The sequence below is a fragment of the Adiantum capillus-veneris genome, chromosome 12 (assembly GCF_014529385.1).
Source record: "Adiantum capillus-veneris isolate H3 chromosome 12, ASM1452938v2, whole genome shotgun sequence".
Lineage (NCBI taxonomy): Eukaryota > Viridiplantae > Streptophyta > Polypodiopsida > Polypodiales > Pteridaceae > Adiantum > Adiantum capillus-veneris.
The window spans coordinates 75,091,851-75,119,368 of NC_140942.1; the positions used below are offsets into that span (position 1 = coordinate 75,091,851).

At 46.8% G+C, this 27,518-nt stretch overlaps 2 protein-coding genes across 4 annotated transcripts in view; one reads left to right on the plus strand and one right to left on the minus strand.

The window, feature by feature from the left end:
• Positions 1-27,518, minus strand: part of LOC147445965 (uncharacterized) — a 184,735-nt gene that overhangs the window by 42,324 nt on the left and 114,893 nt on the right. For all 3 annotated transcript variants that reach the window (XM_086525292.1, XM_086525291.1, XM_086525293.1), the window contains 2 exons: positions 25,342-25,974; positions 25,071-25,149 (listed from right to left, as the gene is read on the minus strand). In XM_086525292.1, coding sequence (XP_086381418.1) covers positions 25,071-25,149; positions 25,342-25,974 — 712 coding nt within the window. The remainder of the gene's footprint in view (positions 1-25,070; positions 25,150-25,341; positions 25,975-27,518) is intronic.
• On the plus strand, positions 5,876-7,223 carry LOC147445967 (uncharacterized). The gene is made up of 3 exons (XM_086526139.1): positions 5,876-6,182; positions 6,308-6,469; positions 6,559-7,223. Exons 1-3 carry the CDS (start codon positions 5,880-5,882, stop codon positions 7,000-7,002), a joined length of 909 nt encoding a protein of 302 aa, XP_086382265.1. The 5' UTR covers positions 5,876-5,879; the 3' UTR covers positions 7,003-7,223.

Consider the following 27,518-nt stretch of genomic DNA (forward strand, 5'->3'; position numbering starts at 1 on the left):
AAGAGAAAGAAGAGGAAATTGATTGTGAAGCCGAAGATGGAGGAGCCGATCATGAAGAAAAGCACGCTGAGAGGTTGAGCCCAGAGCCTAACTAAGAAACTTGCAGGGAGAGCATTCCTGCTATGGACCCCAGTCCAAAATTGGAGCCTACTTGCAAACTACAGGCGACAGTTGGAAGCGCGAGTCGTTATGGATTGACTTCTTGGTTTTGCCTAAAATTCTCTTTCTGTCAAGCATATACAAGACTCCGACGATGTCATAAGCCTACAAGAAGTGGAAAGTAGCCGTCAATTCTAAATCCAAGACACCAATGTAGGTGAAAGCTAAGCCAAAGACGACATCCACTACCAGCAAGAAGGATTTAAATTCTCCTATCACTCCAAAGGAACATTTCAAGAGAGATAGAACCCCAAGTAAAGGGTTCTAGTGGTGAAGCACGTGGTTCTTGGAGGAAACACCATCGACATGTTGTTCACCTCAACGGCGAGGAACCAACAACTGCAGAAGAGGAGGAAGAGGAACAGCCTCAAAAGAGAAGACACCAGAAAGACAAGTCTCTTATACACAGAAGGCGCCATGACTATCCAGAAGATGACGAGGATAAGGATGAGGATGAGGAAGATAGACGTCCGTCTTTTGGTTCAACCTATGGACGAAAACGAAGCCATATTCTTCAAGCGACAATGTATGATGACGTAGAGCCCCAAAAGGCAAAGAAAAAATTCAAGGATGGCGGTCAAATTGTCAAATAATACCTTTCAGGGATTCAAAGATACAAATAAGGAGTTGTCCTTTAGTTTGATATGGCTTTCGCAAAAGGCAACTTTACCTAAGCCTCCGAAGAGAGAAAGGCAGCTTCTCATCCAAAAGAGGAATGCAAAGACTTGGTAGTCAACTATTTGTTGCATGGTCTCGCAACTGGGTGGGGTTTGAGAGACTTTTTTCATCTCTATGGTTGACAACAAAGTACAAAGCAAAGGCTTTGACTACCCGGAATCGTTTTCCGATGATAGAGGAAGGCACACTTTCTACCTACTGTCAGAGAGATTTTGGGATACATTTTCCGATGACAGAGGAAGGCACACTTTCTACCTACAGCTATTCTCTATTGACAAGCTCCTTGACATTTCAAACAGGTACTCCAGCATCCAAACCTTCAAAGATCAAGACTTCGAAAGGGAAGAACACCTACATTGAAAGAAAAAAATCAAACCAACACAAAGAAAACCAGCACAAACGCAAACCTCTCATAAAGAGAGTTCCATTCATGATGACAATACACCATGGTATGTAGAAAGTAGCTTTCATAACTTTGGCCCTTATATAGGCATGTAGTGGAGGCTACATAGTATGTATATGTATCATGATCTTATATGTAATGTAGCTTTGGGTGTTTCCTTCATCATATGAATGAAAGATAGAGGTATCTCTATAAGTAGGCATGATCTACGGCATGACATACGACCATATATAGGGAACAGCTAGCACACATGATATGACAATATTTAACAAGAACGCTCACCCCAACACTTCGTCTCGTGCATCTGGCACTGAAGGCTTGGGTTGCATATACATTGAAAACACAAATCTAGAGATAGCTCAGCCTCACAACTCGAAGTGGCCACAATAGGTTGCTTCTTGCTCAACCATGATATACATGAACTACCAAGCATGAAACAAAAACCACTTGTGGACACTCGCGTGTCAAAACAACCAGCCCAATCTGAGTCCGAAAAAGCATGTAAGTCTGGCGGCAATGATCCCCCCTTGGGATAAAACAAGCCAAGATGTAAAGTGTCACTAAGGTAGCGGAAAATCCTCTTGATAGCCTGCCAATGCTTAGACCCTGAGCTATGCATAAATCTACTGACCTGTAAGGCTGCAAACTGAATATCCGGCCTCGTGTTGCATACATAAATGAGGCAGCCAACAGCAGTTTGGTAAAGAGTGGCATCAGCAAGATCACCAAAATCATGTAAAATCAACTTCAAACCTATTTCCATGGGAGTGGCAATAGGTTTGCAATCCTCGAGTCCAAACTTACATAGCAATGTCTCATGTAACTTTTCTAACACAAGGCAATACCACAATCACACTACTTAAAATGTATGCCCAAGTAATGATGCAATAGCCCCAAATCTTTCATCTTGAAAGTAGCATTCAAATCAGTCTTAAATTCAGCAATATGTGCTTCATTTGGTCCAATGATCAACAAATCATGTACATAAAGAACCGAAATTAGAAGTACATCACCCTCACACTTTACATACAATGTGCTTTTCTGTTGGACTGTTACAAAAGCCTCGTTTGACCAAATGAGTGTCAGCCTTCGCATACCAAGCACGAGGAGATTGCTTCAACCCATACAAAGCTTTGTTACATTTGCACACCTTATCCTCTTGTCCTTTCTCAACAAAACCACAAGGCTGCGTTACATAAACTTCCTCAAATATGTCACCATTCAAGAAAGCAGTAACATTGTTTGATTAATGTACATCCCAACCAAGATGAGCTGACAATGCACATAGAAAATGCACAGTACTTATATGACAAGTGGGAGCAAAAGTCTCTTCATAATCTATGCCTTTTTGCTGTGCATAACCCTTTGCAACAAGGCGAGCCTTATAGCGATGAGTCTCACCATCCAGATTGCATTTCAACTTGTAAACTCACTTCGTAACAATGGCCTTTTTGCCAGGAGGCAAGTCACATAAAGTCCATGTGTCATTTTCTATAAGTGCCTCATATTCTGATTGCATGGCTGCCATCCAATTTTCTAGATTCTCTGCTTCATCAAAAGACAGAGGTTCCTCAACATCATGTACTCTAGACACAGCCAAAGCATAACAATCTGAGGCATAATAATGGAGGTAAGACCACAAAGTCGGCACAAAAGAGCGAGGTAACAATAAAACAAGAGAGACTTATTGAGGAAGTGCTCAAAAGGATAAGCCGATTGCAAAGCCATAGGCTAAGCAATCCAAGTGGTGTGCCATTGAGCAAAAATAGACAAATCATGCTACTGAAGAGTGTTATTACTACAACAAGGGATATGTGAGAGAGAAATAGTATGCCCCACCAGCCCAAGTAGCACCACCTCAGGTACCACCAATGCCTAGGTATACATTAGGAAATTTTCCAGGACCACTAGGGGTTGAACGACCACACCAGTTTTGGGGCAGCATCTACCTCTGCCAAGAACGAGACCGGTGGGCATTAGGTATGCACCCACTATAGAGGAATAAGAGGAACAAGCCTTAGTGCCTGTGCTTGTGTATTGCAAAGGGCCAAGTGAATACATGGCTAGTGATCAGCAAATCATCAACATAAAGAACCACAATGAGAAGTACATCATCCTCACGCTTTACATACAATGTGCTTTCTGTTGGACTGTTACGAAAGCCTCGTTTAACCAAATGAGTGTCAGCTTTCTCATACCAAGCACGAGGAGATTGCTTCAACCCATACAAAGCCTTCTTACATCTGCACACTTTGTCCTCTTGTCCTTTTATGACAAAACCGCGAGGTTGCGTTATATAAACTTCCTCAAATATGTCACCATTCAAGAAAGTAGTAACAATGTCTGATTGATGTACATCCCAACCAAAATGAGCTGCCAATGCACATAGAAAACGCACAGTAGTCATACGACAAGTGGGAGAAAAAGTCTCTTCATAATCTATGCCTTTTTGCTGTGCATAACCCTTTGCAACAAGTCGACCCTTATGGCGATCAATCTAACCGCTTGTGTTTCAACTTGTAAACCCACTTCGTACCAATGGCCTTTTTTTTTCCGAGAAAAAGATCCTTCTATTAGTTAATCAAAACTGCCCATAGGGCTACAACCACCTCTGCATAGTAGAATCCGTACGTGCGTACGGTACTTTTCCGTACGGTACAACCGTACGGTACGGTACAGTACGTACCGTACGGTACAATACGGCATAAAAAAAAAATTTGGGCGTTTTTTGCTCGGACAAATTCCGCTAGGGAGCGCTTCCAGTTAGGCTTATTAGTGTGAAGGGGGGAAGCCTTAGGCTTTTTTAATCGACCATTGTAGCAAAAGAGTCTCTGTTCTGTTACAGAGAAGTCTGCAGAGGAGTGCACAGAGTCCTGCAGAGCCGAGCTATGCGCGTGAAAAGGTACTGCTTTTGCCGCCATGCACTCCGTACTCTTCTCTCGCACTCCGTACTTCTCATGTGCGTGCACTCTTTTGCATTTGCAATGTGCAGGATTCATTATGCCCCGTAAAACCAACCCCAACTGGTCGCTCCACACCAATGTTTTGAGGATCATCACGACCACTTCTCAGCAAGGTTCTGGTACACGCTTATGGCAATGCAAGTATTGTGGGGACCAATACACCAGCACTATTACGCGAGTCAAAAAGCACTTGACAGGCATCGGGTGCACTGATCAGATTGGTGCATGTGAGAAAATACCACCACCTTTGAGGGAGCAGCTTATTCAAGAGTATTTTCCTGTTGGTGCTCCTGCTTTGAGAGGTGCTCCCAGCACACAGGATGCTTTACATGATGCTTTTGTTGGAGAGCTGGAGTCTTTAGGTGCGGAGACAGAGGTTGGAGGAGGTTCGGCCTCCATGTAACCCCCTACTTCCAGGAAGAGAGCACGTGTTGGTGGTGAAGGTGAGGATTCCTTGCCACGTGAAAAAGGTACATCTGAAACATCAACGCAGACCACTTTGCCTAGTCGCATCTCTTCTCAGGCTTGGGTGAAAGAGCGTTAGAGGGTGGCAAAGATGGAGATATGTCGCACTCTTATTGAGTGCAACATATCTTTCAATGTTTTGCGCGCAGATCAGTGGAAAAGAATGGTAAAAGCCATTGCACAGGTGGGGCCTACTGAGACATGGACAGGTCTTGATTACACAAAGATGCGCACCACTATGTTAGATGAACAAAAGGCCTTAATTGACAAGGCGCTTACGCCTGTGAAAGCTGGATGGAAGGAGTTTGGATGCACCATTATCTCAGATGGTTCGGCAGACATACGCAGACGACACATAATCAATATTCTTGTGTCTTCTGCTTTGGGCACCTATTTCTTGCGTGCTGTGGATGCAAGAAAACTAGGGGAAAAGATCACGGCTGAGTTTATTTTTGGTCACATCAAAACAGCCATAGAGGAGGTTGGCAAGGAGAATGTTGTGCAGGTGGTGACAGATAATGCAGCTAATTGCAAGGCAATGGGATTTATGGTGGAGCAACATTTTCCTGGCATAGTGTGGACTCCATGTGCTGCACATTGTTTGGATTTGCTCATGGAGGATATTGGCAAACTTTCATGGGTGCAGCCCATAGTTGCAGATGTAGTCAAGGTCACCACATTCTTTCGCAAGAAACATCAGGCTCTTGCTATCTTCCGCAGCCATAGCACTTTGGATATGATTCGACCTTCAAAAACCAAGTTTGCCTACATTTACTTGGTTTTACAGAGGCTCTACAAACTTAGAGATCCACTACTACAGACAGTGGTGGATCCAAAATGGCGAGGCATGTCAAGATCGCAGGATGAATCTACAAAATACTTGCAGAGGCGGATCCTTGATGAGAGCTTTTGGCAGGAAGTGCACGCTCTTTCAGTGGCACTCAAGCCAGTCTACGTCCTCCTTCGATTGACGGATATGGAGGGATAGACCTTGGGACTAGTCTATCATCTGTTTATGCAGATTGAAGACCACGTTTCCAAATGCGATCTGTTGACTATTGATCGGTAAGGGTTCCTCATGTTCTAATGGTTGTAACTTGTCTATTTTAACCATCAAGTCTAAGTTATAACAGTTAACTTGTATTGACAAGTTGTTTTGATATTTCAGCCGATCAGATTTATTGGGATGTGTTGAGAGCGGCTGGACTTTCATGAGCCGTCCCATACATGCGATGGCTGCCATGCTTCATCCTCTCTACAGGTCGCCAGAGCTATGGAGTGATACCTTGCTTAGCACAAAACAATCAGAGTATGTTGGGCTCATGTTTTCAGAGGATGATCAGCTTGGGATAGACAAGGAATTCACCAACTACATGAATGGCATTGGCGCTTCTTTCACGAGAGCAGTTTCTTTGAGGAAGGAAGCCACAAAGTATCCTTTGACGTGGTGGCACTCGTATGGGAGAGTTGGTCTTCCCAACCTCTCACGCATTGCTCTTCGTATCCTTTCCCAGGTTAGAAAACTGCCATCCATGATTACATTGTATATATCATTTTAAACTTCTAACTTCATCTTTATATTACTTGACACTTGTCACTCTCTTGTTGATGATTGCGCTCTTGCTTGATCACTGAGCAGGATTGCTCGGCTAGAGCATGTGAGCGCAATTGGAGTGCTTACTCTCTCATACACACGAAGATTCGAAATCGCCTTAGCACTTCTCAGTTGGAGAAGTTGGTGTATTGCAGAGCCAACATGAGGCTCGTGCGGAGTTACCATTCTTTGGGGCAACCCAAACAAGTAATTACCTTGATGTTGGCCACTGTAAACTCAACCTGCAAGCATATGCCATAAATAAGTCAGTTTAACTTTATTTTACTCTTCAACAGGTTGATGCGACAGAGCTGAAAATGGTAGATGATCCTAGACCAGAGGAGGTGGACCGACAGATTAGAGACGAGCAGGAGCAGATTCTCAGAGAGCTGCATAGAGAGCTCGAGAGCGTGGATCGTCGTGTGACTAGATCACGTGCACGAGCTCTTAGCCTTCCTCTACGCACGGTGGGAGGAGATCCAGACACTGTGAGACGAGAGAGTATTCGCAGGGGGAAGCTTCCTATTCGCTCCATTCGCAGGCGAGCGAATGAAGCTGTCCGGCTCATCCATGCAGAGATTGCTGATATCCCTGAGGAGGCTTGCGGTGTAGAGGTGCTTGTACCAGAGTTGACATATGCTGAGCCTGACCCTGAGTTTGATGAGGAGGGCAATGTCCTTGATGATGGGGGCTTGCTCTCTACCGACGATTCATCTTCCGCATCTGACACAGACTTTTGAGGCCGCACGTCTTAGTGCACACTGGTGACTTCATGCTTTGGAGGACAGGCTGCAGCAGACTTTTATTGTTATTATGGCATTGTAGTATTTCACAGTACTTTGTTTTGGATCTTGATTCAGTTTGTATGGTATATGCCCACTTCTGGCTAATGCCATGGACATGATGTTTGAACTTTGTAGTTGTTATTTGGTCTTATGATTTATGGTCATTGGTTTTCTCATTGAGTATTGAATCTTGAGTCATTAAGTTTTTTGATCAATATGTTCATTTTAAGCATTGCATTGTTAATGAGGCTGAATTTTGAAAGGTCTGTGAACTTAAATTTAGTGTAATTGTCCTTTTTTACAAATGGTACGTACCTATCACGTACCTAAAGGTTGGTTCAGTACAGAAGTACGTTCCGTACGTACCTAAACCGTACCGTACACTACGTACCTTTCCACCTTGCACCTCTGCAAGAGAGGGCTACAACAAGCATGATGGGGAGACTCTCCCAATGAAAAAACAGCATATATACAATGAGGCTAAATCAAGAGATGGGAGGACGGAAGAGCCACACAGGTGGACAGTAGTGCCATGTGAGCACCCCCTGGACTATGGTGTAGAAAGGCCCAGGGTGCCAAGGTCGAAGGAAAGCCTCGCGGCGCTCCCGCATGCGGTCGGAGCTGCCCTGTAGTCCCTCAAGCTGTCCTCTGAGAGTATGGATCAGCTCTAGCCAAAAGTCACAAACAGTCTCTGCTGGTGGCACAGGGCGAGCCTCAAAGATGCGGAAACAGCGGGCCCGCCAGATGAACCAAAGTGTCAGGCCACTGATAAGCTCCCAACACTCCTCTCTCTCACCGCACCACTCCTGTGGAGTAAGCTCTGTAGCAGGCTCGAGTGTAGGTGGCCCCCCCTGCATCACTATCATCCTACTGGTAGAAGATAGCTCAAAAGGGAAGTGTCGGGCCCGTGAGGGTGGACCAAGCCGCTGTCCCCCAAGTGTACTGTCGAGCCGTGGAGAGAGCAGGCATCAGCCGAAGAACTCGTAGCCACACTTGCTGGGCCGACGGACAGTCCCAAAGACAGTGACGCTGAGTCTCCACCAAATGGTCACAAGCTGACATGTGGCCGAGAGACCACTATGCACTAGCCAGCTCCCTACTGTTGTGGCTCTATGTGCGACCAGCCACTGAAACAAGGTGACTCGCCTCGGCTCTCTGGAGTCCCACAACCTCTCCCAAAAGTCTGCCAAGAACACGACTGTGAGACCCTCCTCTTGCCCATGACATGCTGCAGTGGGGAGGGCCTCTCTCTGTGCTGCTAGTATATGACGTCCCAGTCGAACAGTGTACTGGAAGAACGGGACTCCTGGGTGGTCTGCAGAAGAACATGGGTCCCTCCATAGCCAATCACCAAGATCCCACTGTACTCGTGCCAACGGACAACACTCCCAAGCCCATAGCCTCCAGTGTCCTCTCTCAAGAACTGTTGGGTCAGGGTCTATGACGCAAGTCCACCCACAGATGCCCACTACTCGGATTCTCTGAAAACAGTACTCTGCTACCTGCAGGGCCTCTACTGCAACTCGCTGTAGACGTCCCCCACCCTGAAGCTCGAAGAACAGGGCTGAGACAGACTCTGAGCAGGCTCTAACTGAAATGAGAACCTCCAGTCGTGTGAAGGCTCCCATCCACCGGGGTGCTACTGGCTCGAGAGGCGTGAGCCACTCAGCTCGAACTAACTCTGAGATGTCCTGACACATGCTCTGCACCCCTCTCATGCCTTGTAGCTGGAAACACTCCACCTCCTCTGACAAACCTGTGAACTCTAGCTAGTCACCTAGACAGCGCGCTGGACCTGCTACCATGGGACCCCAAGAAACATGAGGCCAACTACCAACCAAGTGGCCTCTCTGAGTGCTAACCATGGGGTTCCAGACGAAGGGCTGCCGTAGGCGCTCCTCCGTGCACGTCGGCTGTCTCTGCTCTAGGCCACGCCGTAAGAGCTTCCAAGATCGAAGCAAACTCACAGCCAAGTGGTCCTCCAGTCTCCTGCTCAAACCAACTCGGCACAACTCTGTAAAGATCCATCTAGTCGAAGGTTTCCAAGGGCCTCCTGACTGAGGCACCCTGGCACGAAGCCTCTGCAGCAAGAACTCCTTCTAGGGCTCCTCTCTTGGAAGAAGTCCTCTGACTACGAACTTCCCAACAAGGGCTCTGCTCTGCAGTGCTGGATCAATGATCCCAAGCCCTCCTTGAGAACAAGGAAGTGTGATGACCGACCAAGCCACCTTGGCTCGGGCAATCTGAGTGTCACGACCTAACCAAAGGAAGTTCCTGATCAGCCTCTCTACCTAGCTGATACAAGAACTCGAGAAGATCTAGCAAGAAGTGATGTACCACATAGTCGCCAACAACACCAAGTCGTGCTGAGCTCCAATGTAACAGCTTTCTCCTGATGGACAGGAGAAGAGGAGCAATCTGCTGCTCGGGGGACAAGTCCAAACCAACCTAACAACCCAAGTACCGAACTGCAGTCCCTGCGGGAATCCACCTGAAACCCTCTCCTGGCATCCAATCTGGCACAGGAGCACTGCCAACCGAGAAAGCCACTGTCTTTTGCCAGTTGATCAGTGCGCTCGATGCACAACAGAAGGTCTCCAAAGCCTGTTCACATCTGTGTAGATTGGCCTCCTGGCCCTCTAAGTATAAGGCTGAGTCATCGGCAAACTCAACGTCCAGTAGCTCATCCCCCGAATAGGAAGTGCTAAGCCCCTCAGACCAACCTACTATGACACCAAAAATCTGCTCATCGCCTCTGTCACCAGGAGCAATATTTTTCCTGTTGCCTTCCGTAAATAAGTACTAGATATTTTTATTTATTTTTATTTTTACTTGTTTCCGCAGGACCCTTGAAAAGATGCAAGTGGATATTGCATGGCCAGTGTGAAACGGCTACGGCCGAACAGGTTTCTCACATCGGGAGTCTGGGTCGGTCAGTCTGGGACTGGTCGGGCCAGTTAGCACTGAATTCTGATGAGTATGGAAGCCTGTGTGCGCCAAATGAAGTCTGGGCCACTCGAAAAGTCACTTATAATTTTAAAAGTCAGTGGGAACTAGAGAATTAACTCAAAAGAGGCAAACTGGACACATGGCGGCTCCAGGCAGTTTTGCTACTTCCAGCATGACGAGGGGGCGCCCAATTTGAGAGAGGAGGCTGAATTTTACTCTAAGTGAGCTACAGTGTGTGTGTGAGTAGTGGGTGCAGGTCTACAGCTTTAATGGAAAGCTTGCCTTCTCCTCTGTCTCATGTAGCGCGATGATTTGCTCTCGTGCATCTCTCTCTCCCCTTTGGCACATATGGTAATGCCCCGCTAGTTGGGCTACTCACATGAACATGTACAGTTCTGGGGGTTTATGTGCGTTTGCCAAGGCAACAGCCTTCTGAATAGGAACCGGATTAGCTAATTGCTAATCCCCCACAGGTACGCACAATTCCATCGCGAAAGATTGCGAGTTCGGAGAGTTTTCTCGCGTGGAAACTCGTCCAATTCACAGGGGAACTGTCCCATCGTGTGCGGGAGCCCTTGGGACACGCGTAGGTGTGTTCGCTCCGCTAAAAACGATCCGAAACAGCGAATTACAGCCTGCTGTGTTTTTCTGCAGGTTTAGGGTTTCGCACCTAAACTGCAAGGGAACACCGGGGGAGCCTCGTGAGAGCCTTGGGATGCGTGTACAGGCTTTTGGGCACCCGGCAGTGAAAAACAGGGAATTACAGCCCGCTGAATTTCTGTGACAGCTCACCAGAAAGCTTCCAGATAGCGAGGGAATCCGTGCTAGACAGGTGCTTTTGACCTACAGGGGTTTTTGCGCCGTTATGCTGCCAAAATCAGGTCGAAAACCTGCGTTTTCAGCCCTCGCCAAGTTTGGACAGCTTTGTGAAAGCTTGTGCGAAGTGGTCGGATCGTCTACCTTAATTTCAATAAAGAAAGACCGAAAGGGGCGCCAGTCTTTGGGGCCTACAGGGTGTCGGTCTCATGTGCGCAATGACATTCTAGTCACTGGACGCAACTGTGTACTCTTCCCTTCTCAGTGCTCTGTGTAAAGTTAACAGGTAATTGAAATAGTACCGCCCTCTACGTTGTACAGGCCGGTTACATGGTTTCGTCGACGGGATAGTCATTTTTTCTTCAAAAAGTGCACCGTGGATTGTTGTGGGTGAAAGCAACACAGAGCTTGTTGTTATGGCAGAGAAGAGAGACCAAGTACCTGAAGAGGGATCTTCCTCACATGGCACGGAGAAAGTTCCTTCAACTCTTCAAGAAGAGGATAGGTTGTTTAGAACTCAACTGCGTTGTTACATGGACATGTTTCAGCAGTTGGCTAACAACCCAAGGATGTAGGAGTTCTTACAGGCTCCGACACAGGGTTTTCAGCCTCCTACATAGGGCACGACTGAGCCGTTGCAGGAAAAGGAAATTTCCAATGCGTAGAGGACTCATGATGCTCGAGGGAAAGCCCATGTGGTTGAGCAACTAGCGGTGTTGAATGATCCAAAGCAGCTTGCTTTAGCTGGACAGGAACCGTTTGTGTATGGTCAAGGGAGTAATGAACACGCTGTGCGTCAGACCCTTCCATTACCTAATACTTATCCTGGTTATTTTGGAGGTGGTTCAGTGTTTCAAGCTATGGCTGGACCTTCCACAGGTTATATGCCAGGGAATGTGTTCGGGACAATGCAAACAGGCATGGGTAACCCTATGTACGCGAACATGGGTGTCCAACAAGGTTTTCAGGGTGCCTACGACCAGTTTCGAGTGCCTGGAACACAATTTGGTATGGCTGGTTTTTCGCAGCCATACGTACAAAATGCAGATATGACAGGGAAAATAGTTGATGCGAGTGTTGGAATGAACACTCATGGAGCACCACTGTTACGGGCACCTGTTTATGATAATGTGGCTCCTTTGAGTCAGCTTAAGGATTACAAGGAAGGTGGGAGGGAGTGAAGTTTGAAACTTTCAGAGGAACTGAGGATCAATTGAAGGCTTTGACCTTCATACAGCAGTTCGATGCAGCTTATGCTCGAGGAAACTTCACGGAATCTTCAAAGATACGCAAGGCTGCCACTTTCTTGAAAGGGAATGCGCTTCAATGGTGGACTGCATTATTGAACCAGGGTCAAGCCCCAACAACGTGGGTCCAATTCAAACAGCTTTTTGCGCCTGCATGGCTGACAAACACTTTTGAAGTGGATGTGATGACAGAATGGCACGAGTTGAATGCTAAACAGTGTGCGAATCTGGAAGAGTACAATAAACAGTTTTGGACCGCACTGTTGCCAGTCACCTCTTACAGGTTTGTGCCATTGTCAGAACAGATTGAGAAGTACTGTTGCGGATTGCCCAAGAAAATCAGGGACTATTGTACAAAAACTACTGTCATGAATATGTTTCAGTTGATAGAGAATGCAAGAGTGGCCAGCAATCTGTCGAAGGGAGACTCTGATGGATTTAATAGCCACAAGAAAGGGTCCCAGGGCAAATAGTTTTCAGCCAAGGGCAATGTTGCAGCAAAGCCTTCTGAGCCTCCCACAAAGAAGCCCTCCACTGAAGAAGGTGATACGTCCAAGAAGCAGTCTAAGTCTTCTTCGAGACGAGGACTAGGACAAAAAAGACATTTTTCTGGCAAAACTTTTGAAGAAAGGAAAGCTCTTGGGGAGGCCAAGAAATGCTACATTTGTGAACAGGAAGGACATTTTGCAAATGAATGCCCACAGAAGAAGTCACAGGATAAGGATGACAAGTCAGACCATAAAGGGAAGAAGCCAAAGCCAAGTGCAAGACTTGTTCCAGATTTGGTTGGAGACCAGCCAAACATAGATGTCACGGAGCTGTGCAGAGCTTGGGGCAAAGTTAGAGACCAGACATTGCTAGTTTTCTTTGATCCAGGAGCCCGTGCAAATTTCATATCACCAGAATTGGCATCAAAGTTGGGCATTCGAGAAGAGGAGATGGGTATGACAGGGGAAGCAGGTTTGGCATGCCCAGGTCATTCAGAGCCTGTTACTCCCATTTTGGGAAAGCTTCGTCTGCACATTCAGAGCTATGTGGATGCGGAAGAATTTCATATTATGCCACTTGAGGGCTGTGATGTGTTACTGGGTATCCCATGGTGTTACGGGTTGCATGCTATGGTGGATACTTACAACAAAAAAATTACCCTTGTACATAGAGGAAAGACTCATGTCCTTGAAGTAAAGCTTAAAGGCGAGTCTGTTCCAGTTGTTTCTGTTTCTGCTTCTGCTATTTCATCTGCAATAAAGAATCATCTTTCTGCGTACTTGATCTTTGCAAAAGAAGTACCTCAAGTTTTATCTAATTTGTCTAACTTAGATAAAGACAGGTCAACTTTTTTGAGTGGTTTCAGTGATTGTTTTTCGGACTCTTTGCCAGGGGAGTTACCTCCTGAGAGACCTGAGGATCATACTATAGATCTTGTGCCAGGTTCTAGTCCACCCAATAGACCACCATACAGGGTTAGTGCAACCCAGCAGAAAGAGATTATGAGTCAGGTAAACGAGCTTTTAGAGAAGGGGCTGATTCAGCCCAGTTCATCCCCTTTTTGTTCGCCTGTACTCTTAGTGCAGAAGAAGGATGGTTCATGGCGCATGTGCATTGACTATCGCGCCTTGAATAAGAATACCATCAAGAACAGGTTCCCCATGCCGAGGATAGATGACATTCTTGATCGGCTTGAGGGAGCGTCATTGTTTACAAGAATAGACCTAAAGAGTGGGTACCATCAGATACGCATTAGGCCAGAAGATGTCCATAAGACTGCGTTCAGGACAACATTTGGTCTCTATGAGTTTCTTGTTATGCCATTTGGTCTCACAAATGCTCCTGCCACGTTTAATAGAATGATGGACAGAATTTTTAGACCACATAGAAACTTCGTGGGTACCTTCTTTGATGACATGATTGTCTATTCAAAGTCCGAAGAGAAGCATAGGGATCACTTGACTGCAATTTTCAATAAGTTACGTAAGAACAGGCTACTCATTAATGCGAAGAAGAGTGAATTCTTTTTGCAAGAAATTCACTTCCTTGGGCACATTGTTTCAAAGGATGGGGTACGCATGGATCCTGCTAAAGTGAACGCAATTAGGTCATGGCCAGACTTGAGATCCGTACATGACATTCGAAGCTATCTAGGCTTATGTTCCTACTACAGGAGGTTCATCCGAAATTTTGCTGAGATTGCTTCTCCACTCCATGCACTACAAGGAAAAGGAGTTACTTTCAAGTGGACAACCAAGGAAATTTTAGCGTTCAAACACTTGAAAGAGAAGCTGACTTCAGATCCGGTAATCATTTTGCCAGATCTTTCGAAACCTTTTGTGGTTCAGTGTGATGTGTGTGGCCATAGTCTTGGTGCAGTTCTAATGTAGAATGGCCGAGTTGTCGCATATGAGAGCAAAATTCTTTTGAAGACTGAAAGGAACTTGCAAGTCTATGAGAAAGAATTGTTGGCAGTAATTCATGCCCTCACTAGTTGGAAACACTATCTGCTAGGGGCTGATTTTGTTGTCCAAACGGATCATCAAACCTTGTGATATTTTCTCACACAGACGAAGTTGTCTGAGAAGCACATGCGATGGGCAAACATCTTGTCAATGTTCCATTTTCAGATTGTGCATGTGCAAGGGAAAAAGAACGTGGTGGCTGATGCATTGTCACGAAAGCCCCAAATTTCAGCAGTGTCAATTCCGTACCATTGTGAACTAGACGAAATGAAGACACAATATGCTGAAGATTCAGATTTTGCAAGCATCTATGACCAGCTTGTTGATGGGCAACATCATGAGCACTATATGCTTAAGAATGACTTTCTCATGATGCATGGAAAGTTATGCGTTACTAAACAGTTACGGCAAAAGATTTTGATGGAAAGTCATGCTCCACCTTATGTTGGGCATCGTGGAATTGATGCGACAGTGAAAGGGGTTGAGGCATTCTTCTATTGGCCAGCTTTGCGTCAAGATGTTGACACATTTGTAAGATCATGCTTAGTATGCCAAAAAGTCAAATTTGACAAACAAAAGCAACCGGGATTGTTGCAGCCATTGCCGATCCCAGATAGGCCATGGGAAAGCATAGCAATGGACTTTATCTTTGATCTTCCAAGGACGCAAACAGGCAATGATGGGATTTGGACTATCATTTGTAGGTTCAGTAAGCAGGCCCATTTCATTCCTGTGAGGAAGAAGATAAAGCCAAAACACATGGTCAAGATATTCATGAGCAATATCTTTAAATATCACGGGATGCCTCAGTAAATTGTCAATGACAGGGATCCATGTATGACGAGTCTTTTCTCTAAGGCATTGTTTGAGAACATGGGCACTACGCTAAAGTTCTCTTCTTCGTTTCATCCGCAAACTGATGGACAGTCAGAAGAGGCAAATTCTACTGTCCTGGACCTGCTTAAATGTTATGTGTCAGAGCACAAGGCAACTTGGGAACACCATCTTCCATTGGTTGAATATGCTTACAATAACACTGTGCATACGTCAATAGGTAAGGCACCATTTGAGATAGTGGAAGGAGGAAAGAAAGTCCCGCCCATTTTGGAGACTAAGGACAAGATTCTTGAGGCAAACAAGTATGTGCAAGATATGGATGAAACATACAGGAAGATAAAGATTGCTCTTGAGAAGACTCAGGCTAAGCAAAAGAAAGCTGCTGATCGTCACCGTCGTGAACTTGTATTTTCACTTGGTGATTGGGTGCTTTTGCGCTTTGAAAAGGCCAGGTTAAGGAAAAGGAAAGGCAAGGAACGCTTGTTTCCTAGGCTCAGTATGCGATATTATGGTCCTTTTCAGATTTCAGAAAAGATCAGCGATGTAGCTTACAGGTTAAAGCTACAAGAAGGCTGGAAAATACATAATGCTTTTCATGTCAGCCTTCTAAGACCCCTTGTTGGTAATGTGCCAGAGAATATGCTTGATGAGGAACAACCCGAAGTGGAAGAATTCGATGAAATCCTGTTCCTGAACAGACATTGGCACATAGAGAAAGAAAGGTTAGAGGAAAGGTTGCAAGACGCTATTTGGTGAAGTTCAAGAACTATCCATCATTGGATGCCAAATGGATGGAAGAGTCTGAATTGCTTGATTCACCTCAACTATTGCAAGTGTATCTTGAAGCCTTTCAGATGGAACCCACAATGACTTGATGTAGACTTTTTGGAGCAACGCAAGAGCATGGTTCATGATGCTCAAGAGAGTAGTTAAGCAATTGTATCTACTCTTTCCATACAGAATTTAGCTAGAGAAGTTTGTGCTTCAGAGTACACTAGAAGGCTTCTATGCTTGATATATATGTCGTAGCCAGGTTGGTGGGATTGTTTAATCGTCCAACGCTACATTTCCGGAAGCATGTATATCTTGGATTCCCATCATAGAATATGTGTGATATCAACAGATACCGCATGTATTATTGGCATGCAAGCGAGGTCGCTTGCAGTATTTCAAGGGTGGGGTGTGTCACCAGCAGGTGTATTTTTCCTGTTGCCTTCGGTAAATAAGTACTATATATTTTTATTTATTTTTATTTTTACTACTATATGAAAAGCTGCAAGTGGACATTGCATGGCCAGTGTGAAACGGCTACGGCCGAATAGGTTTCTCACATCGGGAGTCTGGGTCGGTCAGTCTGTCGGGCCAGTTAGCACTCAATTCTGATGAGTATGGAAGCCTGTGTGCGCCAAATGAAGTCTGGGCCACTCGAAAAGTCACTTATAATTTTAAAAGTCAGTGGGACCTAGAGAATTAACTCAAAAGAGGCAAACTGGACACATGGCGGCTCCAGGCAGTTTTGCCACTTCCAGCATGAAGAGGGGGCGCCCAATTTGAGAGAGGAGGCTGAATTTTACTCTAAGTGAGCTACAGTGTGTGTGTGAGTAGTGGATGCAGGTCTACAGCTTTAATGGAAAGCTTGCCTTCTCCTCTGTCTCATGTAGCGTGATAATTTTCTCTCGTGCATCTCTCTCTCCCCTTTGGCACATATGGTAATGCCCCGCTAGTTGGGCTACTCAGATGAACATGTACAGTTCTGGGGGTTTATGTGCGTTTGCCAAGGCAACAGCCTTCTCAACAGGAACCGGATTAGCTAATTGCTAAACCCCCACACGTACGCACAATTCCATCGCGAAAGATTGCGAGTTTGGAGAGTTTTCTCGCGTGAAAACTCGTCCAATTCACAGGGGAACTGTCCCATCGTGTGCGGGAGCCCTTGGGACACGCGTAGGTGTGTTCGCTCCGCTAAAAACGATCCGAAACAGCCAATTACAGCCTGCTGTGTTCTTCTGCAGGTTTAGGGTTTCGCACCTAAACTGCAAGGGAACATCGGGGGAGCCTCGTGAGAGCCTTGGGATGCGTGTACAGGCTTTTGGGCACCCGGCAGTGAAAAACAGGGAATTACAGCCCGCTGAATTTCTGTGACAGCTCACCAAAAACCTTCCAGATAGCGAGGGAATCCATCCTTGACAGGTGCTTTTGACCTACAGGGGTTTTTGCGCCGTTATGCTGCCAAAATCAGGTCGAAAACCTGCGTTTTCAGCCCTCGCCAGGTTTGGACAGCTTTGTGAAAGCTTGTGCGAAGTGGTCGGATCGTCTACCTTAATTTCAATAAAGAAAGACCGAAAGGGGCGCCAGTCTTTGGGGCCTACAGGGTGTCGGTCTCATGTGCGCAGTGACATTCTAGTCACTGGACGCAACTGTGTACTCTTCCCTTCTCAGTGCTCTGTGTAAAGTTAACAGGTAATTGAAATAGTACTGCCCTCTACTTTGTACACGCCGGTTACAGCCTCCGCATAGAACAGAAAGAGAAAGGGGGCAAGAGGGCAACCCTCTCTGACCGAGCGTGTGGCTCACCCCTACCTCCTGCCAAAAGCACCCGACTGTGAGCCTAACTGTACAAAGCTAACACCCCTCTGATCCAAGCATCTGAGAAGCCCATCCTACGTAGAGTGCCCTCTAGAAAGTCCCAGTCAACTCTGCGGTACGCCTTCTCAAAATCGAGGAGAAGAATCACAAGGTCCTCCCCACCGAGCCGTGCCAGGGCAGAAGCCTCCCAGAAAGTGAAGATGTTGTCAAGGATACTGCGTTCCTTGACAAAACCTGTCTTAGTCCCATGTATAAGGCACTCCAAGAGTGGCTGAATCCTCAAACTCAGAGCCTTGGGAAGAATTTTGTAGGCTGAGTTGAGGATGGTGATGGGGCGCCACTGTCGAATCTCATCCAAGGAGCCACCCTCCTTTGGAATGAGGTAAATCAGGCCCTCACTCATGCTATCCGGCATCACTCCTGTGTGCAAAATGTACTGAAAGGCTCTACAAATCTGGGCCAAGCAGGTCCCAGTACTCCAAGAAAAAGCTGGGAGTCAGCCCAAACCTGCTCCCTGCATGCATCCTGCCGCTCTGACTGGGGCTCAGCCGACGGTAACTCACGGTAGAATTCAGTAGCAACTGCACGCATATCCTCAGGCTCACAAACAACTGACCCATCGGGTCTCCTCAACTGATTGACCTTGGCATGCGAGTGCCGAGGTCCCACTGTCTCAAAAAAAACACCTGTCACTCTGTCACCCACCTGAGTCCACTAAGATGCCTGTCGGTGAAAGGCAAACTCATGACGCCTCTCCTCTATGCTAGCAAGCTCCTGTCGAGCCTCCTGTAACTACTCCTCCAACCATGGACTGTCTGGATGCTGCTCCTGCATCCTCTGTAGTGAAGCAATGCCTCGTCTGAGACGCTGCTGCTCCTCTCTCGCTGCAACCCGGGGAGCCAGAGACTCCTGGAGAAAAAAGTGGCTAAGCTGAGCTAGGCCTAAGGCCACTCTGTCTGCAAGTAGAACTTGGTTGTCCATGCCCTCTGTCCAGAGAGCCTCTACCCTCTCTCTGAGTGCTGAGTCCAACAAGCCCCGCTCTGGGATGCGAAGCATCGTGCTCCCACTCCTCTGCCTGTCTGCCACTGTGAGGATCACTGGTGCATGGTCCGAGAAGGATGTCTCTGCCAGGATGCCCACTGATCCCCCCAAGTCACTAAAGTAGTCACTAGTGTAGAAGCGATCTATCCGCGATAGATTCACTCCTCCCACTCTGCGTTCCGATCTAGAGAAGGCAAGACTGGCTGGAGGCCTCACAAAGCCAGAGTGCTGCCATATATCCGAGACCCTCAAAGTCATACACAACCTCTCCCAAGCTGCTAACTCGACTCCATGCACAGTGGCATGGCTGCCTCCAATCTTGTCAGAAGGGTCCTCCAACATGTTGAAGTCCCCTCCTACACACCAATGGTCAGCCTACGGCAAAGACTCAACAATCTATGACCAAAACTCTGCACGAGCACTCGCCACATTGGGCGCATAGATGTTCAGGAAGCCCACAAGGCCACCCTGAACCTGCATAGTAATCCATTGAGCCCTGCCTGGCACAATAATCCCTCTGCCCACAACGGCCTACTGCAATGAATCCGCAATAGTCATACATACCCCACCCTGGATGCCTCAAGGTTCAAAAGCAGTTGACCAAAAGGTATCATATCGTCCACGGAAAATCTGACCACATCGCCAAATGCGGCTCTCACACAGATGGTGCTCCTGAAGCATAAGGAGATCAATCTCTCCTCCCACAAGGCAACGCTGAAGCTCCTGACGCAATCGGCCCTGCTGTCGCTGAAACTGGGGCCCACCTAGTCCCTGCACGTTCCACGAGACGATCCTCATGGGGAGCGAGAGAGAACAGATGCTGCTACAGCAGCAAGACGGGCTATCTTCGAGGCTGGCTTGGATAGGGAGTAATCCGCATCCGAGCGTCCTCTAGATAGGCGAGACTGTAGTGAGTGCCTAGCCCAAGCCCAAGCAGAGCGAGCCGTACGTAAAGCAACCTCCTCTGTCCAGGAGTCCTCATGAATGTATACATAGCAAGGCAAACATTGCGTATCAGCAAAAAAGTACACCACAATGTGCCTACATCCTGTTGAGTCTAGGGGTGTCACCGCAAACTTGGCCAGTGGCCACAAAGTCTGCAGCAAATCTGTAACTCCAAGTTCTCCCATGTGATGAGAGAACTCGAGAACCTGTGTATGCAACCATCCCAACACTGAGTCGAGGGACCACGCTGTCTCGGCCCTACCACAGAGGGAGAAGGAGAAACCAACTGCTGAGTCCAAGGCCTCTGTCCCCCTAGCGGCGAGGAACAAAGCATGGACCCTGCAGCAGGCTGCCTCGTGGTCTGCTGCAGAATCGCCGAGAAAGCGAGTGAACCCGTAGTCGAAGAAATCCCAGCGGCGTCGGAGGTCAATGCTCATCAGACCACGAGGGATAGCTGCAAGGGAAGATGTCTGAATATGCAGAGGGGGCCGCAAGAAGGGCTGACTCTCTCTCGCTAGGCGACTCGTGGCAAAGGCGCTGCCAAGAGATCTCCTAGCCGCCGGCGAGGGACCAATCTCCTGAGTCGACTGTGGAACTGGAGCAGGAGGGGGGGGAGAAGGAGCTAGGGGGAGCGGAGGGGAAGAGGAGCGGGGTGGGGCGACAGAGGTAGAGGGGCGAGGTGGAGAGGCGACGGGAGCAGAGGGCGGGGGGGGGAGCGGCTGTCGAGGGTGAAGCGGAGGTGGAGGCTGGCGTAGGGAACTCCTCTTGCTCAAGAGGACCAAAGCGGTTCCCCGTGGGAACCCACTACTGCTGAGTAGGCACCTGAGGGCCACTCTGAGTGCCAGGCTGTCGCTGTGGCCCTTGGCGTCGACGGCCACGGGCTTGCTGCCACCCCTCCTCCACTGGAGTCCCAGGCTCAGAGGGTGGCTCTGAATCTGTGAACTGTGCCGCTAACTGTGGTTGCGGCCCAGCCTTGGCAGGCTAGGGTTGAGGCTGGGGTGTAGGTCGTGGCCTCCTCCGTGGATAAGCCTTCATTAGGTGGCCCATCTGTCGGCAAATGAAACACTAGTTCGGGAGACCCGAGTACTCCACACTCTGTCTAAACCAACCTCCACTCACCCAAGGCAGAAGGATGACCTTCAGGAGCGTGTGGGTATCTCTGACCAAAACTCGAACTGAGAGGATGCCAGCCGCCTTGGCAGCTACTGATGCTGCCGTACAAGGTGTGTTCAGGACAGTCCCGATGGCAGAGCCAATCCTGGAAAGAAGTGGTAGGTACTCCCTCCGTAAACCCGGAAAGCAGACTGAGATGGGGATGTCTGCCTCGTCTACTAGCACATCCGAAGTCGGGTCAAAACCATGTCGCCACTGTCCAAAGTGGGCGCGTGATGCTCGGATGGCCAGTAGACTCATAGCTATGACCTTGGAAGCCATCTCGGAGGTCTCGAACGCGATCCAATAGTACCCCCGTCCGAGAATCTGGACATCCAAGATCTTGCCCACCTCTGCGAGAAGGCGGACCTGGAGAAGGTCTCGCAGCTCTTCTCTGCTAGGTCGGGTGCCGAGAATTTTGCAGATGACCGAAGTTGCCTGCAATCGCTCTACCTCAACGGCTAGGCAGCAGGAGGAGGGACTGACAGGGGGGGGGGGCGATAGCGGGCGGGCTCGAGGCAGCGCGGGCTGGCCGGGGGCGGCGCAGGTTGACAGGCAGCGCGGGGGTGGGCAGCGAGGCAGGGGGGGAGGCAGCGGACTGAGGAGAGGGGGGGGGGGGGGGGAGGGGGTGTGTGAAGCTAGGCGTGCGCAGGTGGAGCAGCAGTAGCGAGCACCAAAGCATATGCAAAACAGCCAAAAACACGCATGTGCTCAATAGAAGTCTTTCTATCATGCCATGCTTCATATAGAGTAATAGACTGCAAAGCTTTCGTAGGACACCTGTTTAGTACATAAGGGGCACACATGATGGCTTCAAACCAAAAAGAATGCAATAAAGCTTGACTTTTGACCATACATCGTTCCATTTCCGTCAGTGATCTGTTTTTCCTCTCAGCAACACCATTTTGCTGAGATGTATAAGGCAATGTACATTGGTGCTTTATCCCACGACTAGCCAGAAATGCATTAAATTCATGAGACATATACTTCCCCCCTCGATCGGAACAGAGGGTGCTCATAGTACATTTTGAGACATTTTCAACCATAGCCAGAAATTGTTTGAAGCACATAAAAACTTCGGACTTCGCTTTAAGCGAAAATATCCACGCATGCCTGGAGTAATCATCAATGAAAGTCACGAACTACAAGTAATTGCCCAAGGACGGAGTTTGCATGGGCCCACAAACATCACTATGCACAAGCTGCAACCTGCATGTGGCCCTAACTGAACCATCCTTTGGAAACTTAGAACGCTGCATTTTACCTAGAATACAGCCTTCACAAACATGTTTGACAGGTGCTTCAAGAGGCGGCAAAGAAGCAACCATATCAGATTTCTGCAAACGCAGCAAACTCGCAAAATTCAGATGACCTAAACGTGCATGCCAAAGTTTTGCATCTGAAATAGCCCTCGAATCTGCAACAGCATTTGCAAAATTTTGTCCACACTTGTCATACAAAGTGAACTTATACAGCCCACGGCACAAAAGCCCAAATGCAACATTTCATCACCAAAACTGAGATCGTGAACTATACATCTAGCTCCACAAATTTGACTACAAGTCCAAGTCTAGCAAGTGCGGATACAGACAAGAGATTCTTCTTGATCCCAGGTACATAAAGTGCATCAACAAGTGTGAAGGAGCTGCCATTAGAGCAGTGAGCACAATCTTTCCAACTCCCAAAACTAGATAAGAGGCGTTGTTGGCACAAGTGACTGAATTCCCATGAGCGACAGACTCAAGAGAGGTAAACAATTCACGATGTGAGGTAATGTGCTTTGTAGCACCACTGTCAAAATACCACACATGTGAATCTACAGCAACTGACAAGCATGCATCATGGACAGCAGGATTATAAGTGCACTCTGCGCTAACAGCCCATTCTGGTTCAACATCAACATTACAGTCTCCTTTCACAGAAGACTCAACAATGGCTGCATTTGTAGTGGAACCAGCATTTGCAGTGGAACCACCCTCTTTCTTCTTAGCCTCTTTGGCCTTCAACTTAGGACACGACTTGATCAAGTGATCATTAGCTTTACAATAATGGCAACGCATCTTCTTTTTGCCCTTATCACCAGAATTGCCAGACAAAGTGCTGCCAGCAGAAGCATTAGGAACAAAATTTTTGCCACTCGCAGCAGAACCATAAGAAGTGGCTGCATTGCTGTTACCACCCTTTCTTTGAGAAGCAATAAAAGCCTGTTCAACTGCACGCTGTCTTGTCCTGTTTGTTCTGGAAAGTGACTCTTGCAACTGCAATGTGCATAATGCATCAAACTTGACAACTTCAAGATTTCCTTGAGTCATCAATTTCCAAGTACTAGCAGTCAAGAACAGTAAGGCATCAAGAACAGTCTACACTAGGGAACTGTCTGAAATGACTTCACCTGCAGAAATGAGTTGCTCATTGATATCCTTGACACTAGCAAGGAAAGTGTCCATATCATCTTCCTCATGCATAATCTTCGACTCTAGCTCTTTACACAACAAGCAAATTTAGCCTCATTGCGGCTTGCAAAAAGACCTGCTAGAATATCTCAAGCCTGTTTTGCAGATTTTGCTGAACGGATGTGAGGAACAATGGTGCGCTTCACAAACAACGCAATCAATGCATGAGCCTGCGCATCCTTAACATCCCAACGAGCTTGTTCTACCGTAGGCAAAACAACTCTAACAGCTGCAATCCTTGCAGCAAGACCTGCAACATCCTCAACATCGCCTACATCCTCAGAACCAGGACGTACATCAATGCCCTGCACAATATTCGAGACGCCCTTTGACACAAGCACATGTTGCATCATATAAGCCCACATAGGGTAATTGTCCCCATCCAACCTGTCCTCAGCAGCAAACATCTTGAACACATCTGTGTTGTTGTCAGCCATGGTAAATGCTGCACCTGATGTGAAAACTGTCCGAAAATAGGAGAAACGGAGCGGGAACAACACGTGCTATATAGCACAAACCGTAGAAGACTATAAGACACCTGTTATGCAAAAAACGGCAATGACAGAATTTCTGCACAAAATGACGAAATTGCCTATGCAGACCTTCCTGTAGTGGAAACAGAGGCCGAAATAAGCCCGAAACAAAAATCTGAACCAAAGTATTTGTCGACCTGCGAACGCTTGCCAAAGCTCACTGAAATCGGAGAAAGTGAGCAGGCATGTGCTGGAACAGCTGGCGACTAAGCCTGGGAGGACGCAACCTACTCTGATACCAGTTGTTGGAATTAGGGTTGCAGAGAAACACACACAGCTTGGAGAAGACGAAGGAAGCTCAAGGCACACAATAGAGAGTGTGTTACTTAGTGTGCAATGGAAAGATAGATAGCCCTAGAGTGATGGGCGTATATACAATGCTCGGGGGAAAAAACCTCCTAAAGAGGGAAAAAATGCCCCAGCGGTCCTAGTGTGCTCACACACATCACTACCACATGTATATGGTAACAAGACAGACTTGCCATTTGCAGCCTACAGCTTTAGGGTCATTCCAAAACTTTTTCATCTCTATTCTAGCTAGGATTATATTTCATTGTTTGTTACATATTATATCAGTTGTACTTTGGTCTGGTTTCATGGGCCGTTCTACTTTTAAAAGACTTCCATATTCTTTCTTTCTTTCCAATTTTTCATCTGAGAATCTGTAGGTGCCAAGGCCCAGCAGCTACTTATCACCAATGGCCATTATGGCCATCTTCGTTGTGTACACAATCTGAATAATGAAGATTTTTTGAAGTATTGGGTGCAATTTTTTTGTCTTTGCTTCTCCCTGTTTACACAGGAATTCCCATTACATGGATTCAAGATCCACTACCAACATCATATCATACATACAAAGAGCTACAAAAACTGATCGTGCATGTGGAATGATGTTACGGATAACATACACTTTTAGGAATGACCTAGCTCCAACAATAGCTTAAAGTGAGCCAGTTCTAGGTTTCACTTTGAAGGCAACTGGATCAATGCAGCACAAACTGAATAAATTACCTTCACAGGTTGGCCCACCCGAGCCACATGTAAACCCAGCTCCAGCAGGCCTTCAACCAGATTATCAACAGCAACATTGCTGCACCCAACCATTGCAAACGGAAATATCCCAAATATCAGCCTCGTTACTGTATCCAATAACTGGTTAAAGAGAAAATCCTGAGAAACATACAAAAAAGTGAAATAAGTTGTTCCTCATAAAAATGGTCGCACAATTCACCAGATTTTACAAAATGGCTTTAAAGAGGCAGTTAAGCAACCACAAGCCCACCTGTCAGCACAAGCTAAAACTCTCTCCCCCCTTTGACATAAGGAAGCAACAAGGTGTGCAAGCGTCTTTGTCTTTCCAGTTCCTGGCGGCCCCTGCCAGAGAGTGACCCTTTGAAGAGCGGCAGTTTCTATGGCAGCCTTTTGGCTGATGTTTAATTTCTCATGGAGGCTCTGCAGATATGCTCTAACTTGGCCTTTTGCATTCCCTAAATTCTTCCCGCCTAAAGGTGAAGGAGGACACCTCATCGCCTTCAATTGCTCTAACAGTTTTGTGTCCCATGAAACATTAGAGATCCAGGTTTCATCATCATCTTCTGAAGAATTTTTTTCGTCTTTGACTGAAGTATCCATACTAAGTTCTTGAAACTTCATGAGCAACCCCCTTATAGCAGACGCGCCTTCACCAAATTTGAATCCATCTTCCAAGGGCCATCCAAAGATCGACTTCCTTACATTCTCAGTGATTTCCAAATGGCACACGGCAGCATGTTGCTGAACAAAAGGTGATGCGAAGGTGTCAACTGCAGACATGCATCGCTCATATGCTACACGATTGGCATAGAGATCCAGACGCCACCTTCCATGAATGCCTATGGCTTTACTTTGACTAACAGGTATCGCCAGTATTATGAACCTGTAAAAACAGAATAAAGTTATATCTGCAATATCAAGCACACATGATAAGAAAGCATCCAGAATTTGTTAATAAACACAGGACAGAAAGCCAAAAAATAGATGATCAAACTCAAAACTAAGGTTGCAACAGAAACTACCCATGATGAAAAGAATGGAATAACAGTAGATGAGATCTCATTAATTGAGTAGCAAGGGCAGAAACCAAGACTTGGATATTGCCCCATGAAGCACAGAAAAGGACTCTAGAAAACAGGGCATAATTGAGTGGCAAACAACTCATGACAGAATATTTGAAACCGGCGTGTAGCCTTACTAAAGGGCAGTAGACTTTAGCTTTCACCCGTAAATAAATCGTCTAGTTTTCCCTGCAATTTAGGACACAGAGAACCTTCACAATTGAGCCTGTCACTGGAATTCACCACCTCAAACAATCCACGACTTGGTAGCTAGAGTGCTCCCAAAGGATGGCGGCCCTTTCAGTATTTCTTATTCTTATTGCACTTGAGAATACCTATAAATTTCTACAAGCTGTCACACTTTTATCCGGCTGAAATTTCCCTACTCTAGCCCAATTTCGGCAGAAGTCATCACAGTCAAGAACCCTGGTAACCGATGATTTCTCACGCACTTTAGAGCACTTTTATAAACCTTGCGAGAAATTACAACACACTGAATTCTTTGTTTTTGGCCTCTAAAATGCACAAAACACCTGTTTGACAGTTCCCTAGCTTCCTCGAAGCTCCTGTAGCATCTAGGAATCAAAACTGACCAAAACCCTAAACCCACAAAAAATTACAGCAAGCTGTAATTCTCTGTTTTGCAATCCGATTGGCGTGCCTATCGCTCGTGGGTACATCTCGAGCTCCCTTTGATTTAGGCGAAATTTATCCTGTAAATTGTCATGCTACTGAGTGTACCTGCTTTAAATCAGTAATGAGCTGATTCGGTACCCGTGTAAGAGGCTCTTGCCTTGGCAATTGAGCGTAGAATTCCCACAACTATACATAACAGATGGAAAGCTCTTAAGCTGGGCATCACGAATATGTGTTCAAAAGGGGGGAGAGATGCACAAGAGCGGAATCATCGTGCTACATAAGACACAGGAGAAGGCAAGCTTTCTATTAAAGCTGTGATCACCTGAACCCACTACTCACACACACAGTCATGGCTTTTGTGCTCTTCTTCCCATTGAAACTTTTAATTATTTCTCAACAACCACTTGTAAGGTGCAGCAGAGTGAATGTTTGAACTTTGCTCAAGATGAGTGCTCCGATCTGTGCTCAAGGTTCCTTTTTATTCTTATGGCAGGGAGAGCCTCCTGTTCTTAATGAGAGAGTGCAATGGACACAAACAAAGTGAATGGACACTGTGCGTGAAAGTGTATGAGACTGAGAGAGAGAGAGTAGAGAATACGACACCAAAGACGTTGTAAAACCCTCCTCCGAAAGCCCCACTCTCGTTGGCAAGAGTGGTCTACTATTGATTGCACAAACTCGTACAAGTGGATGACTGAGAACTGATGCAAGTGTAGGCTATGTCGAG

Excerpts from the sequence above, each read along its gene's own strand:
- LOC147445967 (XM_086526139.1), top strand. The coding sequence starts at position 5,880 with ATGAGCCGTCCCATACATGCGATGGCTGCCATGCTTCATCCTCTCTAC. Across the intron at positions 6,183-6,307 it reads CTCTTCGTATCCTTTCCCAG|GATTGCTCGGCTAGAGCATG; the intron begins GTTAGAAAACTG and ends ATCACTGAGCAG. Across the intron at positions 6,470-6,558 it reads CTTTGGGGCAACCCAAACAA|GTTGATGCGACAGAGCTGAA; the intron begins GTAATTACCTTG and ends ACTCTTCAACAG.